General features: G+C 35.9%; 1 protein-coding gene across 5 annotated transcripts in view; it reads right to left on the bottom strand.

Moving 5' to 3' along the window:
- dachb (dachshund b) overlaps positions 1 to 14,881 on the bottom strand; it is a 36,964-nt gene extending 22,083 nt beyond the window's left edge. For 2 of the 5 annotated variants that reach the window (XM_059553661.1, XM_059553664.1), the window contains exon 1: positions 14,230 to 14,881. In XM_059553661.1, coding sequence (XP_059409644.1) covers positions 14,230 to 14,681 — 452 coding nt within the window. In that variant the 5' untranslated portion in view covers positions 14,682 to 14,881. The remainder of the gene's footprint in view (positions 1 to 14,229) is intronic. The other 3 variants (XM_059553660.1, XM_059553663.1, XM_059553662.1) reach the window with 2 other exon arrangements.
- Between the last annotated feature and the right edge of the window lie 864 nt (positions 14,882 to 15,745).

The following is a 15,745-nucleotide window of genomic DNA, read 5'->3' as shown; positions in this document are numbered from 1 at the left end:
TGGTAATGGGAGATGACGACAAGAATGTGATCTGTCCTCTGATACAGCAACAATCATGAACCCATATGTGAATAACAAATAAATGGCATTGACAAACAGTAAACTAAAGTGAACCAGTAGAATTTTTATTTAAAACAGGGATATTCTACACCTTTTCTAGCACTTTTATTTTTTTACATTTACTCCCTAATATTGTGACTGAAATCAATTTAAATCAAGGTTTATTTTTTTTGTGACTTGGTGGAGAATTAGTTTGAATACGTACAATCTGAATATGTAGCTAATGAGACAAATTCATACAAATTTGTTACTAATTCAACAAAATAGAAATTTGCACAAATTTAGTCAAGGTTGCCTAATTCTGAGTGTCTATTTTAAACTAAGTGCAAATAGCCTGTCTTGTTGTAGAGTCTATTTACACTAACTCCGCCCATCAACATGTGGTTGGGCTATAGGAAACATTACAAAAGACGGCTGTCAAAAAATCTCCAGTGGCTTAGGTGGTAAAATGTGTAGTGCAGACTTTTTGACGTGACCGACCCAAGTTCTGCCTCTTGCCGAACTTTTTCTTGTCCCTTTTCACATCTCATATCACATCGGAAATGAAAAAAATTGAAAAGTTGAAAATTAAGTATCAAGTAGGTTTAGGGTTAGGGTTAGGTGTAGAGAGGGCTATAGTTTTAAGACTAAGACTGTCACAATTTAAAAATTCTTCATCACTTGAATTAAGATTATAGTAATTTAAATTTAAAAAACACAAAATCAGACATTAGCATCTCTTTTTACTTTGATTTTTACATTTCCAGCACTGGAACACAATCAGCCAAACGAAGTCGTGGCCTAGTGGTTAGAGAGTTTGATTCCTAACCCTAGGGTTGTGGGTTTGAGTCTTGGGCTGGCAAGACCATGACTTAGGTGCCCTTGAGCAAGGCACCGAACCCTCAACTGCTCCCCGGGCGCCGCAGCATAAATGGCTGCCCACTGTTCACTGTGTGTGTGTGTGTGTGTGTGTGTGTGTGTGTGTGTGTTCACTGCTGTGTGTGTGCACTTTGGATGTGTTAAATGCAGAGCATGAATTCTGAGTATGGGTCACCATACTTGGCTGTATGTCACTTTCACTTTTCATCAGAATAGCTACAAGCAAAAACAAGCAAAGCAACAAATTAACATTATTCAACATATCCTAGCTTTTTGACGAAAATATTCAGATGTAACCCCCTTTGTAATTGTTAACATTCACAAATAATTACAATTTAATTACACTTTTTTTCAGTAACTGTAATGGATTACAGTTACATTGATTTTATTATTAAATTACGCAATGTCGTTACAGGTAGCCTAGTTACTCCCCAACATAAACTGTTTAAACTAGACATTTACGTTTTCTGAAGGAAATTTGAAAATATATCTGCACAAAACTGTCACGATTCAAAAGAGCACACATTCAAGTCTATGTATGATACGAATCCCTCTTTCAAAAGTCTATAGAATCTTTAAATTGCTTTTATTGGCTTCCAGATCACTTCGAAAAGTAATAGCTCAGGCTCTCCTCAACAAGCCACACAATTTTGCAATTATTCATGTCTGTATGATAAACGGTGCAGGGCGAGTTTGTCACTGAAATGTAATACTCTAGTACTTTAAAAGAGCACAGAAAATCCTGTTTTCTCTGATATGGCCCCTTTGAAATCTCAGAGTATTAACACAGGCTCAGCAGCAGTTTAGATTTTAAACAGAGTAAATGTAATAAGGCAATGCGATTTTGAAATAATAAGGATCGTGTATGCTTTTTGCACGCTTAATTAGTCTGATGCCTAAAAGAGCCACAAGCATATGCGGATGAATCCCAACAGAGAGAAAGAAAGTGAAGGGAAAAAAAGCATTTCCACGGCAGTTCAGCTGCTCATATCTCTCTTTTCATCCCGGTGTGTAATGTTTATACATCCACTAACCCGCTGTGTCAGCCTAACAGGAATGTGTGCAGTGTGTGTGGGACGGTGTGTTGATGTAAGGGGGTGTGAATGGTTTCCTCTTACTTAAAAGCACAGACAAAAGTAAGAACGCTGTTTACAAAGCTTACAGTAATACAGCTCTTGGAGATGCTCATTCATTGATCTCTTGATACCACTTCTCTTTTCCTCTCTTTCTCTCGCTCTGTCTTTCAGTGCACACGCACGGAAACACAAAAAAGCTAATCCAGATCTACTGACAACAGCTCTTTTGTTCTGTATTATCAGAGAGAAAAGAATCCCTCTCTTTTAGTGAATGACAGGATGAGCCACTGATGGAAGCGACGCAGTCATGCAGAGGTCACTGGCACACACAAACTCTCAGAAAAATAACTGATTGTAGGCGATGGAAACACACTGGCTAGACAGGCATGTCATGCCAGTATTATGGCGTCAGATAAGACTGCATTTCTGTAGCTCAACAGGTAATGCAAGATGCGGCAAATGCCAAGGTCACGGGTTTGATTCACAGGGAACAAAAATAGTTGCCGAATTTGCATTTATAATCTTATACGGATTATAATTAATAGGATGATTATGTAATGTAAATCAAATCATGTAAACATTTTAAATCACACCATAGCACTCTTTGAAATTTTTTGTTAGTGAATTAAACATTCTATCCACATATACATTTTACAGATATCACAAAAGTTCTATGGTGAGAAACTACAGTATGTCACAATATTATTTTTTTAATCTTTATTTTAAACCTTTTTTTTTTCAAAATAAAACTGAAAATGAATCTTAATGAGCAAAATAAGAGCTTCCTGTCCATTCTGCTCCCAATGCAAGAGTGCGTTTTTAAAAATTGATTTAGGTAATGATCGACCAAGTATTTAATTTAACCATGAGCATTGCAGATGTAAAAAATAAAGATATAAATATAAATACATTTCTCAATGAAAATATGACAACAGTTGAAGTGTTTTTGGTGCCGTTCATGTGAAAAAAAAAATCCCACATATGATTTACAAAATGGTATTGACATATTGATATATATTTAATATATTTAAATCAAAAATATTGTGATTTTCTAATGTGATACTTTGTATTTTATTTGTGCTACATAAGATAATATTTAATTTGTTTGTATATAGTCTTTTTTTGTGAAGCCAAATTTCCACATTAGTGGAGAATACATTATTATCTACTCTAATCTAATTAAATATGTTCGCTCACATACGGACAGCAGGGCTATTTTACGAGATCCTGATGATATTTGCTGCATCACCGTGAACACAAAAACAACAATTTATTGTTTTGTATACTCTAGAGTGTAGGTGAAAATATTATTATATTTTATCAAAGACGAGCTCTGCATATAACATATCAGACCACACCCAAGAGTCTGTTACTATGGAAACCTGTTCTCAATCAATACTCTGTCATCGACTATGATTGGTGGCAGATGGAGGACAAGGGAGGATTCCCCCAGAGATCAAAGACATATTACTAAAGCTCAGGCTCGCACACACACACTAACACAAGGTTCAACAACTATCCATTTTGTCAATGACACACACACACACACACACACACACACACACACAAACAAACAGAGAGGGTAGCAATGCTATTTATTGCCTTGATAGATATCAAACAGCTGTCATAGGCGTTGACCACAGGTCTCACTACAGTTCCTCTTACATCTATAAATGTTTATTAACTATAACTGTTAAGGTGAATCTCTCAAAAACAAGTCACAAAACTGGTTCACATTTCACCCCAAAATTAAAAGGAAAAAATGATTTATTGTCTTATATAAAATAAACAAAATAAACATATTTGTCTAATTTGAAGACCATTTAAAGTGTGTTTAGAGCCATTAAAAACATGTTAGACAACATTGCTTTCCATCACATTTAAGCATGCATGTGTTGTAGTGAAAAAAATGTGTTGTTTTGTAATAAATCTTAATATATATAGCAAAAAAAATTATATTATTATAATATTATATTTTAATATAGATTTTATTTTATTTTTTATTCACTTTTATTGAGGGAGTTACTTAATAGTCTTGTAAATAATGTTGCAAAACAAGAACTTAAAGTTCCAAGAATATCACTTTCTTGTTATTATAGGAAATATTGTTTTATTAGAGTAATTTTAATTTCATTACATTTTATCTTCTTAAATCATAAATATATCAAAAACAATCAAAATAAACCACTTAAACACTTAAAACACTAATAAGATGAAATAACTGTTTACCTGCATATCATAGGGACCAATGTCAAAGAACTGCGAACATGCACTTACAGTATGTGTTACCTAATTATTAATGTATTACTTTAAAATCTAACAGGGTACTACAAATTAAAATATATTAGGTGAAATATGTATGAAAAAACCACTTTGGGAATCCCTGCTTTGAATGTAAAGTACTTAATAAAAAACATACAATACAACATCTCCCTGCACTATGGTAGATACAGTATGGCAAACATATTAAAAGTTATATTTATGTTTTGTTGCTTTGCTTTGTTGCATGATACACCTGAACTGACATGCTTGATAAGACAAAGCATCTGTTTCTTTGTTTTTTTTCTACTATGAAGTCATAGTGCTCAGGTCTGGAGGGAATCCCTCCCTTTATTGATTGGTCAAGGTTGTCGTCTTTAATTTCTTTCTTTCCATTTGAGCTTGGTATTGAATTTATGTAGCCCTTTGCCTCTTTCTTTGCTACTATCAAGTACGATAATAAGGATAGACAGGCAGCACATACATAAACATATGCTCTCTCTCACACACACAGACACAAGCTTAATCACACCTCCACACACCCATTTATACACACATACACAATGACATCTATTGACTTTCTTTTGAGAAATACAATAGCATCATCTTTCTCTGGCTGGTTCTGTAGACCACAGACGAGCTAATTACTGTCTCTCATTTTCAATTGAGTGAGAAGAGCAGAAGAGGAAGGAGATGGCAGAGAAAACAAGAAAAAATGGCCATAAAAAAAAACTACAAAGAGTAAAGTAAGGGAGAGAATGAATTATAAGATCACAGTGAGACAACTTGAGACTTATTCAGTGTTCAAAACCAATATAATTTACATGCCCTGACGCTATGTTTGTACAGAATATTATGAAAAGAACACATTGTTCAGGCTATGAAGTCTGACAATTACTTACTAATACTTAGTACAAGCACACACAACACACAAGAATGGTGTTGGTGAGTTTTGTATGGGCAAGAACAATTTAAAATATGAATAATTGTATATATATATATATTTAAATAAAATATTTTTTTATTAAAAATTTTAAAATACATATAATTCATAAAACATATAATTGTGTATTTAAATGAGAGTATGCATTTAGTAATGCATTTTGAACGCTGAGAATGAAAGCAGTGGAGGAAATGGACAGAGCGAGAGAGAGAAAAAGAGGCACAGTTTTATCTGCTGCTCTGTTGCTTCACCACACAAAGCCTTCATTCATTCTCTTTCTAAAAAGAATCACAGAAGCAAACTGAAAACATTAATGCTGATTTCTATTCATAGAGTGAAAAAGGGAAAGGGGGCACAACAACTGGTGGCTTAAAGCATTTTTTATTAATGCTTGAGTAAATATAGAAATGTATTTAAAGGACAAAATAACCAAGTGAATATAGTTTGTGTGTTATTTGTTTTCATAACACACTTATGATCTGCTCTAAAATAGTGAATAGTGTTCCATATGTTGGAACTTTCAATTTAATTACATTCTGAAAAGTATCAATAAAACTGTTGCAATCATGATTCACAGATAGGTGCAGATAGGTGGTTGCTAGGGTGTTCTGTGTGGTTGCTAGGTGGTCAGGATGGTCAAGGCTCCCTGACACATTGCAAGTCTTCATGGTTTTGCAGTTTGTTTGATAATTTTGCCAGGTGAAAATGCACACATCTGACCACTTAAAGAAATAGTATTTGAGCAATTTAAGCTAGTTATTCATATACAGACATGGATAAAACCGAATTATATAAAATGAGTTAAACACCAAAGTTCACATTTTTTTGCAGTTTGTTTAAATCACAAAAGTATGAGAAATAGTAAAAGTAACGCTTACAGTACGTTAAGCAAGCATCACTAATGACCACAATTCTGCATTGACTGCTTGCCAGTTTCTGCCTCTACCTCATGAATACCTCTCCTTCTCTCTTCCTGTCTTTCTTTTCCTCTTTGCCTCCTGCATATTAAAACATTTACTTATTCAATTCTCTCTGCTTTCCTCCCTCTCTGTCCTTTTTAGATAGAGGACATATTTGCAAGCCAATAAACAAACCTCTGTGTGTGTATGTGTGTATGTGTGTTGGGAAAGTGTCAAGTCAGCACAGTCAGGGATGACACCTTGTGATCGGTCAGAGAGACGCGAGCAGCATTCTCAAAGGTGCTACAGGGGAAGAATAGGAAAACTGGGAGAGTGAGTTACAATACAGCAGACAAGACTGAAATAAAGCAATAGACCATGAGAGACATGTTACAGTGATCTTAACACGATTAAAAGGGTTTTCATACACAACCAGAAATTAATAATAAACGTATGCCAGGAACACATGCATGAATTCAGGATCACTGTTCTTCTCACACTACACGACTGTCTGTTGTGTGCATACTACATGATGGATCAGCGACGGGGGGTGGGAGTCACACATTACCCAACTTTTCTATAGAAAGAATCACAGACAACTCTGTCTGGTCTACAAACTATGTTTCACAACCAAACACATGTGAAAAGCAATACAGGAAAAAATATAAGTTCTCGCCCAAGACTGGATTTCTTTTTGTAAAAAATTGCAGCCCATTTTACTAGTGATAGATGCTAATTACACTAAGTGCAAATAGCGATGCTGTTTACACTAAGTGCAAATAACACTGGATTCTATTTACACTAAGTGCAGCAGTATATTCTGCTATTTCACGAGTTCACCTGCCCATCCAGTCCTGATGGTTAATGGTAAATGAACTTGGCTTGCTATCCTTAATGGAGGCCCAAACCTGAGGCTCAGCTTGAGCACCGAGTTCAACCCCCATTTCGGTACTACCTAGAGGGAGAAAGACAGGAGCAGACGTGGAGATGGGGAGGTGGAGGGATGCTGGAAGAATTGATGCTGGGACGGTGCAATGAGAGCTGCTTATATAGGCTTGTAATGATGATTGACAGGACTTAATGATATAGGCTCCTCCCGAACCGGAACTTCATACTTATTGCAAATAGTGCTAATTATCTGCAACTCATAATTGTAATACATTGTGAAACAGTATGCATTCAATACATATTGAGTGTAAATTATAATTTGAATTCAAATGATTAAATAGATGCCACCTTATTGGGACAATATAAGCCCTCCCTATATACTCTAACCCTATTTTATTTTCAACTTTTCAGTTATTTCCTTCATTTTTATTGAAAATAAATGCCTCTCCGATGTGATATGAGATTTTGAAAAGGGAGAGAAAAGGGAGGGATCTGGTCAATCATGTCCTTTAATATCTATGCCATTGGAGCCTTTGTTACACAATCATCTTTGGTAGTGTTGACAAGCTCAATCACACGTCAGTTGGCAGATTTAGTGTAAATAGACTCCGCCAACAAGTTGGGCTATTTGCACTTAGTGTAAATAGACACTGTTTTTTTTTATTATTATTATTCCTATTGGAAAAATTAATGAGAAAAATACTTCCAAAACCAAGGCCGTTAAAAAAGTGGGCGGACACTGTTATAATCTAAAGGATAAATAAAGTGTCACCTTATGTGGTGTTGCTGAACAACTCTTCCCTTAAGTAATTTAATACATTGTGGCTTGATCAATTAGATTTCTCCTTTAAAAGGAAGGCAAAAAAAAAACTGGTTTTGAAAGATATACTGTCAAGCATTTTTGTTTTCTTCAAGCCTCTAATGGAGAGGTGAGTAGGAAGAGAGGGCTTATCATGTGTCTAACATCCATCCATAACATCCACACCTCAACAGGAAAAAGCGTGGGGAGGGAGTGTGCGTTTGTCTGCTCGACTGTCTTAAGGGGAAGCTGACTGTTTTACAGCAGCTTATCTCCTTCACTCAGATAAGAGAGCCGAACAGAATTTTTTCAGAGAAACATTATCACAGCACATCTATCCATCCGCATGTTACCCGTCCCCACGACCACAATGCAAACACAGAGGCATGACACACTCAACAGAAGTCATAAACAGGTCATGATGCTAAGGCTAAAACAAGTGAGGTGGAGGATCCGTTTGTCTGAAAACAAGCTGACTCTTGTTGCGTCTAGACGAGATCATTCATTTATGCATCTGTGAACCGCACAAGAGTCAGGTCATGAAAAAAAGATGCCAGATTCCTCCTGTTTCATTCAGTATCTCGAGCACTTAATGTGCTAACCTGTCACTTAGTGCCTCACAATCAGCTAATCGTTTTGCGTAACATACAGGACGTCTCTTTGTGATCTCACTGCTAAATAAAGCTCTTGTCTCACCACAAACAGTAAAAAGCTCTTAACGCTTTTATTATCTGTTTGGTTTCACCTATGTCCATAAAAGATTACACACAATCTTTGAAACCAACTGTAACTGAAAACAAAAGAAACAGGAAGCATTATATACCAATAAAAATAATGCCAATCAAAATTTGGGGTTTTCTGATTCTGTTTTTAACAAAAGTATCTTATGCTCACCAAGGCTGCATTTATTTGATTAAAAAATATATAAAACTGTAATTTTGTGAAATATCACTTTAATTTAAAATAACTTATATTATAAATATATATATACAGTACAGACCAAAAGTTTGGACACACCTTCTCATTCAAAGAGTTTTCTTTATTTTCATGACATATTTTCAGTTGTTTCACACTTTTTTGTTATGTATATAATTCCATATATAATTCCACATGTGTTAATTCATAGTTTTGATGCCTTCAGTGTGAATCTACAATTTTCATAGTCATGAAAATAAAGAAAACTCTTTGAATGAGAAGGTGTGTCCAAACCTTTGGTCTGTACTGTATATATATTCCTGTGATGCAAATCTGAATTTTCAGCGTCATTACTCCAGTCTTCAACGTAACAAGGTCATTTAGAAATAATTATAATATGCCGATTTTGTGCTAAAAAAACAACAACTGATATTATTATCAATGCTGAAAAACTTGTGTGGCTGTTCTTTGATGAATAGAAAGCTCAAAAGAACAGAATTTATTTGAAATAGGTTTTTCTTAACATTTTAAAATGTCCCCTATCAATTTAATGAATCCTCGATGAATAAAAGTGTTAAAGCGATAGTTTACCCAAAAATTAAAATTAGATGTTTATTTGCTAACCCCCAGGGCATCCAAGATGTAGGTGACTTTGTTTCTTCATTAGAACATAAATTAAGATTTTTAGCTTCAGTCGTTGCAGTTTCTCAGTCGTTCAATTCATGGCAAATGGTAACAGAATCTATGAGAATAAAAAAAAACATGCACAGACAAATCCAAATTAAACCTTGCGGCTCGTGACGATATATTGATGAGTAAAGACACAAAACGAACGGTCTGTGCAAGAAACTGAAAAGTATTTATATAGGTTTTTTGTTTTGTTTTTTTACCTCTGATTCACCAAATGTCTGAACTGTTTGAACCCTTGTGAAAGCGCTTCACAGCAGCAATCGTGTGAGACATTATTTTTCTTCTTCTTCTTGCATAATGGCAGATCGCAGACTTATAAGTGCATTACCACCAACTATCTCTCAAGTGGACCATTGCGTGTTCACAAGAGTTCTAACAGTTTGCATATTGCGTGAGGTAAAAAAAACTATATAAATACTGTTCAGTTTCTTTCACAGAATGATCATTTTTTGTCTTTACACATCAATTTATCGTCACGAGCCGCAGGGTTTAATATGGGTTTGTCTGTGCATGTTTTTTTTTTACTCTCATAGATTCTGTTACCATTTGCCAATGACTGAATCTAAAAATCATAATTTGTGTTCTACTGAAGAAACAAAGTCACCTACATCTTGGATGCCCTGGGGGTAAGCAGATAGACACCTAATTTTCATTTTTGGGTGAACTATCCCTTTAATTTCTTTTTTTTTTTAAATCACACTGACCCCAAACTTTCAAATGGTAGTTTACATCATGTAAATAATTAATTATATCATTATTAAGACTATACTATACTTTCTATCATTTCTAATCAGGTACCAAATTTTTATTATATGAACTTGCAATCTAATGATTGCAGTCTGAGCATAAATGGGCTTTATCATCTGCATGTTCCTGATATTCACCTACTCTGTACAATAACTTTCTAAAGAGGAAGTTTGTAATATTTACAGCCTGATTCTTCACAAAGAGGCACAAAGCAGACGCAGAAGTCATACCATCGAACATCCGCCTCTGATGTGGACAAATGTAATTAAGTGTTATCAAAATGTCCACTTCACGCTACACATTAACCTCGCTGAGTGCAACTGCACCCCTAGTGCAGCTCATTAGTACTGAATGTACTGAATGACCTCAGCTGAGACACAACTCAATAAGGAATCAAATGAATGACTGCTGCTCTCATAGTCTTCACACTCACTGCTTGAAGCATCACATAATGCCATGTTTGGCCTGTTTTACACTGCATGCATTTGCAGTGGCCCCCATATTAACAGGTTACTGGATTCACAATGCAGTGCCTACAGAAATAGAGAAATGTACAAAAGATTATTTCCGCCATGGAATAAAAAAATAAAAAGGGAATTGTGGCTTTTTAATCTTATAATTCTGACTTTCTCACTTTATATCTCACAATTTGGAATTTTTTACCCATAAAAATTAAAGAATTGCAGTTATAAGCAATTGCCTTTTTAATGTTTTTGTTCAGCGGCAAAATAGTGTTATTTTAGTATCACTGATATACCATTATAGTTTTTATTATTATATAATTTATTTTTAAATGTTTCATTTTCTTTTTAATTTCAAAAAGTTTTAGTAACTTTGTTGTGTTTCATCGTCTTTTAATTTCGATATAGTTATTATTATTTCTGAATTTAATTTGAGTTATTTTAGTACATCAAGATAAACTAAGTGAATATATATATATATATTTTTAAATGCCTTTTTTGCCTCATTTTTATATATTTTATTTCAGTTAGACTTTATTTTATTTCAAACAATTGAAATGATTTTCTATGGTTTTCGTTTTAGGTTTACCTTTAGATTTAGTTAACCTACGTGGGTGGAAACAAGCTTGACATTTTCTCACAATTGTTCGGTAATACTTTATATCTGGCAGTTCTGAGGTTAAATCTGGTTTGTTTCTTGAGGAAAAGGCAGTATTCCCTTAAAAAGCCATAATTGTAAGATAAAAAGCCACAACCACAAATAAGCTTCCAATGACATGGCTCCTCTACAGAGTCAAAAGCTGAATATTAGTATGATCCTAGAAGCTATTCTACATTCATATTATAGCAGACAAAGCAGTCATCCACAGCAGACTCACTATTACATCATGCATTACTTCATACTGACTCAGTCATGATTCAAAAACGTCTGAGGCATAGGCTTAATGTTTTATTGTGCTTAATGTTAATGGTTTCCAAATTCTTAATAAATGGTAATGTTTAGTGCATGACATACTAGGCATACTAGACTTTGGGGAAGTCGTGGCCTAATGGTTAGAGAGTCGGACTCCCAATCGAAAGGTTGTGAGTTCGAGTCCCGGGCCGGCAGGAATTGTGGGTGGGGGGAGTTCATGTACAGTTCTCTCTCCACCCTCAATACCACGACTTAGGTGCCCTTGAGCAAGGCATCGAACCCCCAACTGCTCCCCGGGCGCCGCAGCATAAATGGCTGCCCACTGCTCCGGGTGTGTGCTCACAGTGTGTGTGTGTGTGTGTTCACTGCTCTGTGTGTGTGCATTTCGGATGGGTTAAATGCAGAGCACAAATTCTGAGTATGGGTCACCATACTTGGCTGAATGTCACTTCACTATCACTATCACTATCAATGAATCAAGCCACCCTTTATATTCTTAGGATCACATATGGTAAGACATCACTGTTTATACAGAGAAATAAAATCATGAGTGTATGTGTGTGTTCGCCACAATATATGTCACAGGTGAATAAGCAGTTCACTCATGCACAGCAGTGTAAACCATCTGCTTGGAAACACAATCCAGACAACACAAAGGTGAAATGTGACCAATACTAAATTCTTAATACTATAAAAAATTATATTGTTCTTCCTGGATTCATTCCATTTTTATTGTATTTTCTCATGAATAACTAATTATGAATGAATTATAAATTTCTTTTAACAGTACAATAGCAAACATATGTCCTCAAAATGAGCAGACATGAACAAAAAGCCATTAAACAGTGGGTTTCATAATTATCTACAAACAAAAGCACTATTAGATGTACTTCTCTCTATCATTTCCTTAAAGAGTCACAGCTTTACATTTCAAAACTTTTTTTCAAATGACTAGTTTCCTAATCTCACCAGAGGCAAGAGTTTTGACTTTCACACGCCATAAAAATATTTCCTGCAAAGCTCTAAAAAGTATCCAAAAGGCCCTTTGAAACCTGATGACAGGCTTTCTTCCAAACACATGACCTAATATGACAATATATCTCCCCTCTATTCAGTTATGGTCTCTGCACAAACAGACCGCAACAAAGAGAAGGATTAAGACATCACGTTCAAAGCGCCAAATTTTAACCTATTGTCTGCTGTGAATAAAGCACGACTGTAACTTGACTCTGTAGAGGCTACATGATCCCAGAGCTTTCACAGCACTGTACAAAACATGCTAAAATGTATACAGTCATGTAGATAATCACTAAAAGCTAAACAGAAGCTGTTACTCAAATGAAATGTTTAAATTCATTACATTATTAGACTACAAGCAAATACAGTCTTTGTTATGTCGAAATGCAATCTAGTTTGTTCTCTCTCTCTCTCGGTTTAGAAGTCTGATATTATTGATGTTAGTAATGAAATTAAACACAGGATGCTCAAAACGCACTTAATGGAAAAACAAGCAGTGAGGTCGCAAAGCAAATAAACAGTTTACTATCTTGACCAATGCATAAGCGTTTACATAACGGAGGGAACTGGAAAAATGATCTGTACGTGAGGATCTTAGGGGATTGAACAGGACAGGCATGCACTGGGCTTCAAAGAATTGCAATTACACTTTGGTCTCAAAAAATCCACAAGCTGACGCATAACGTGTATTTACAGAACTAATGGTTCCTGACGGAACTATTCCATCTAATTAGAGCCAGGGTTTTCATTCGGGGTCTGTGTACCCCTGGGGGTCCCTGAAAGTATTTCACGGTGTCCATGGGGAACATAAGCACATTGTGATGTATTAATGATAGCAAATGTTCACTAAATGTTTTACCAAGAAAATACCTTTTTCATATTAGCAGTTGCAGGACTTTGCATTGGTGCTGTATTTTTGGTCTGGATCCTTTAAGTTATAAAAAATTAAAAAAAATAAAAAAATAAAAAATCTCACTTTGTGTTTTCACTTTCTGGCTTAAGGTCATTTAATTCCTTTTGTGTGTCTTAAAGTGAGTCACATTAAAAGGTTTTCTTTTGTAATGAATAAATTAATTTGTTTGTTTGCAATTTACTGTAATATTTGAAAAGTTTTGGCTGCCAAATCAATGTCAGTGTGGCATAACCAACATGCAGAAATCCCCATGAAAACTATAAAACAAAAACAAAAAGAAAATCATAGTGAATCAATACCAAGTTTTAGGTTGAATAAAATTGTATTCAATGTATAAGTCGTTTTAACTAAGGATATGCCTTTTGACATTTTTGCAGAAATTAAATATTCTTGTATGAAACGAGCATGAACACAAAAATTCCATTGCTAAGAACTATCTTTGAGCTAGGGTTTTAAACTAGATTTTAAAAACATTTCTGTTTTATCGTCCTGGACATTTGCAATCGAGTCAAACTGGGGCTCCACTTGTTGCTTTCTGTTGCCTGCCATTTGAAATGACTTATAAGCAGCATAACGGGACACTATGTTCCTCCACCCTGCCCTGGTGTAAAATACAGTCTGCCTGTTTTTTCACACGTCTGCTTCACTGCGGTGCGTGTTATGTTTAAGAATAAGAAATTACTAAAGTAAAAGTACAAAAAATATTTATTCGGAGTAATGCAATTCAAAATCTAATGTACAATCACCAGTTATTAAAACTATAAACCGAAAAAAAAAAAAGTTAAACGAACCTTGCGTTGGTACAGTCGTTGTACAACGCTTCGAAATCCTTTCTGCAAATGAGTTTGCAGCGGTTCACTCCGGGCTGGATGGCACCGAGTCCGCGCAACACGCGCACCTGCTCCACGGTGCACACCACGGGGTTTATATCCAAACGCTTGAGTTTCGTGTACACGGTGTGCAGTCCGCCGACAAGGTGCTTCAAGAAAAGGTCGAAGACTTGGGGGAGACAAATAAGCTCCTGTCCATCAACGTTGAAAGAAGCGACTTTCACTCCGTGCACTTCCACGATTTTGCATTCGTTCGTCGCTGCGCCGCTCGGAAGTGTCGCGTTCAGTGAGTTGATCAGTCGCGGAGAGTCCGCCGGACTCGAGAAGAAGGGGTCGGTTCTGAATAGTTTACCGGACACCGCAGAAGTCCCAGAGTGAACCGGAAGAGTCGCAGGAACGGCCATAGTGGTCATTACAATTATTATTATGATTGTATATGTTCTTTTACGTCTTATACTTTCTTATCTCTTTCTTTTTTATGCCTCCCTCTTTTGAACTGCGTCCACAAAGCAAACCTGGCAGCACCGAGCCGAGCCGAGCCGAGCCGAGCGCCTCTCTTTACCCGTGTGAAAATTCAGATCAGCGGAGCGCTTCTCGGTCCGGTTAACTCCGCCTCTCGCTGGAAGAATGATGCTCCATTTTGCCAACCACATGTGCTCCAATTTATGGGTAAAGATTCACTGGAGGTCGAGAAATTACAGCCCTCCTCCTATATTGAGCGAGTTTCCAGCTTCTCTCAAGCTGTTATATCCCTTTTTTTTCTTCTTCTTTTCTCCGAACATTATTTATAAGCAATGTTTATTTTAAGTGTATTCAAATAGCCATTTTCTTTGGTTGGGGGAAAGGTTGTTTGCACTAACTCCTCCCACCTTGCGCAGACAATTTATCTAGGGATATGAAGATCCATTTTTTTCCATGACCCTCTGCCCCCAAAAATACAATCTTCACAGGAATTTCCACTCACACATGTATCACACTGTGTAATACACTCTAAATTGTTCATGCACCCTAAATTGTGCACAATAGTTGAAAATAAAGCGTGAAATAAGAAGCATGATCTTTAGGCAACAGAAGAATCAGCTTTTTATTTTATAGGTCAGGCTAAATCAGGTACTCAAGCATTTGAATGCCATCTGTTCAGCATCACTGGGAAAACACGCTCACACATCTGGATGTGTCTGTGGAAAGACTTCTGTGCACCCTTCTCCTGGGACTCACGAGGAATCCTTTGAGAAAAATGCCATAAAAATATCCCACACGTCCCTGTAACCACATATGTGTTCCCATCAGGCATGCCATTTCTTTGATAAAGCTGTTCTGTAAAGTACTGTGTTTTAGGTATTCTGTAATGCTATAGTTCACCCAAAAATGAAAATTCTGGAATAATTTACTCACCTTCATGTTTTTTCAAACCTGACTTGATTTGCATCTGTGAAACTTTTTTTATCCATACAATGAGTCAATGTTGTTTGGACTC

The sequence above is a fragment of the Carassius carassius genome, chromosome 7 (genome assembly GCF_963082965.1).
Source record: "Carassius carassius chromosome 7, fCarCar2.1, whole genome shotgun sequence".
Classification (NCBI taxonomy): domain Eukaryota; kingdom Metazoa; phylum Chordata; class Actinopteri; order Cypriniformes; family Cyprinidae; genus Carassius; species Carassius carassius.
The sequence above is the reverse complement of the archived record's forward strand: the minus strand, read 5'-3'. Positions and strand labels throughout refer to the sequence as shown.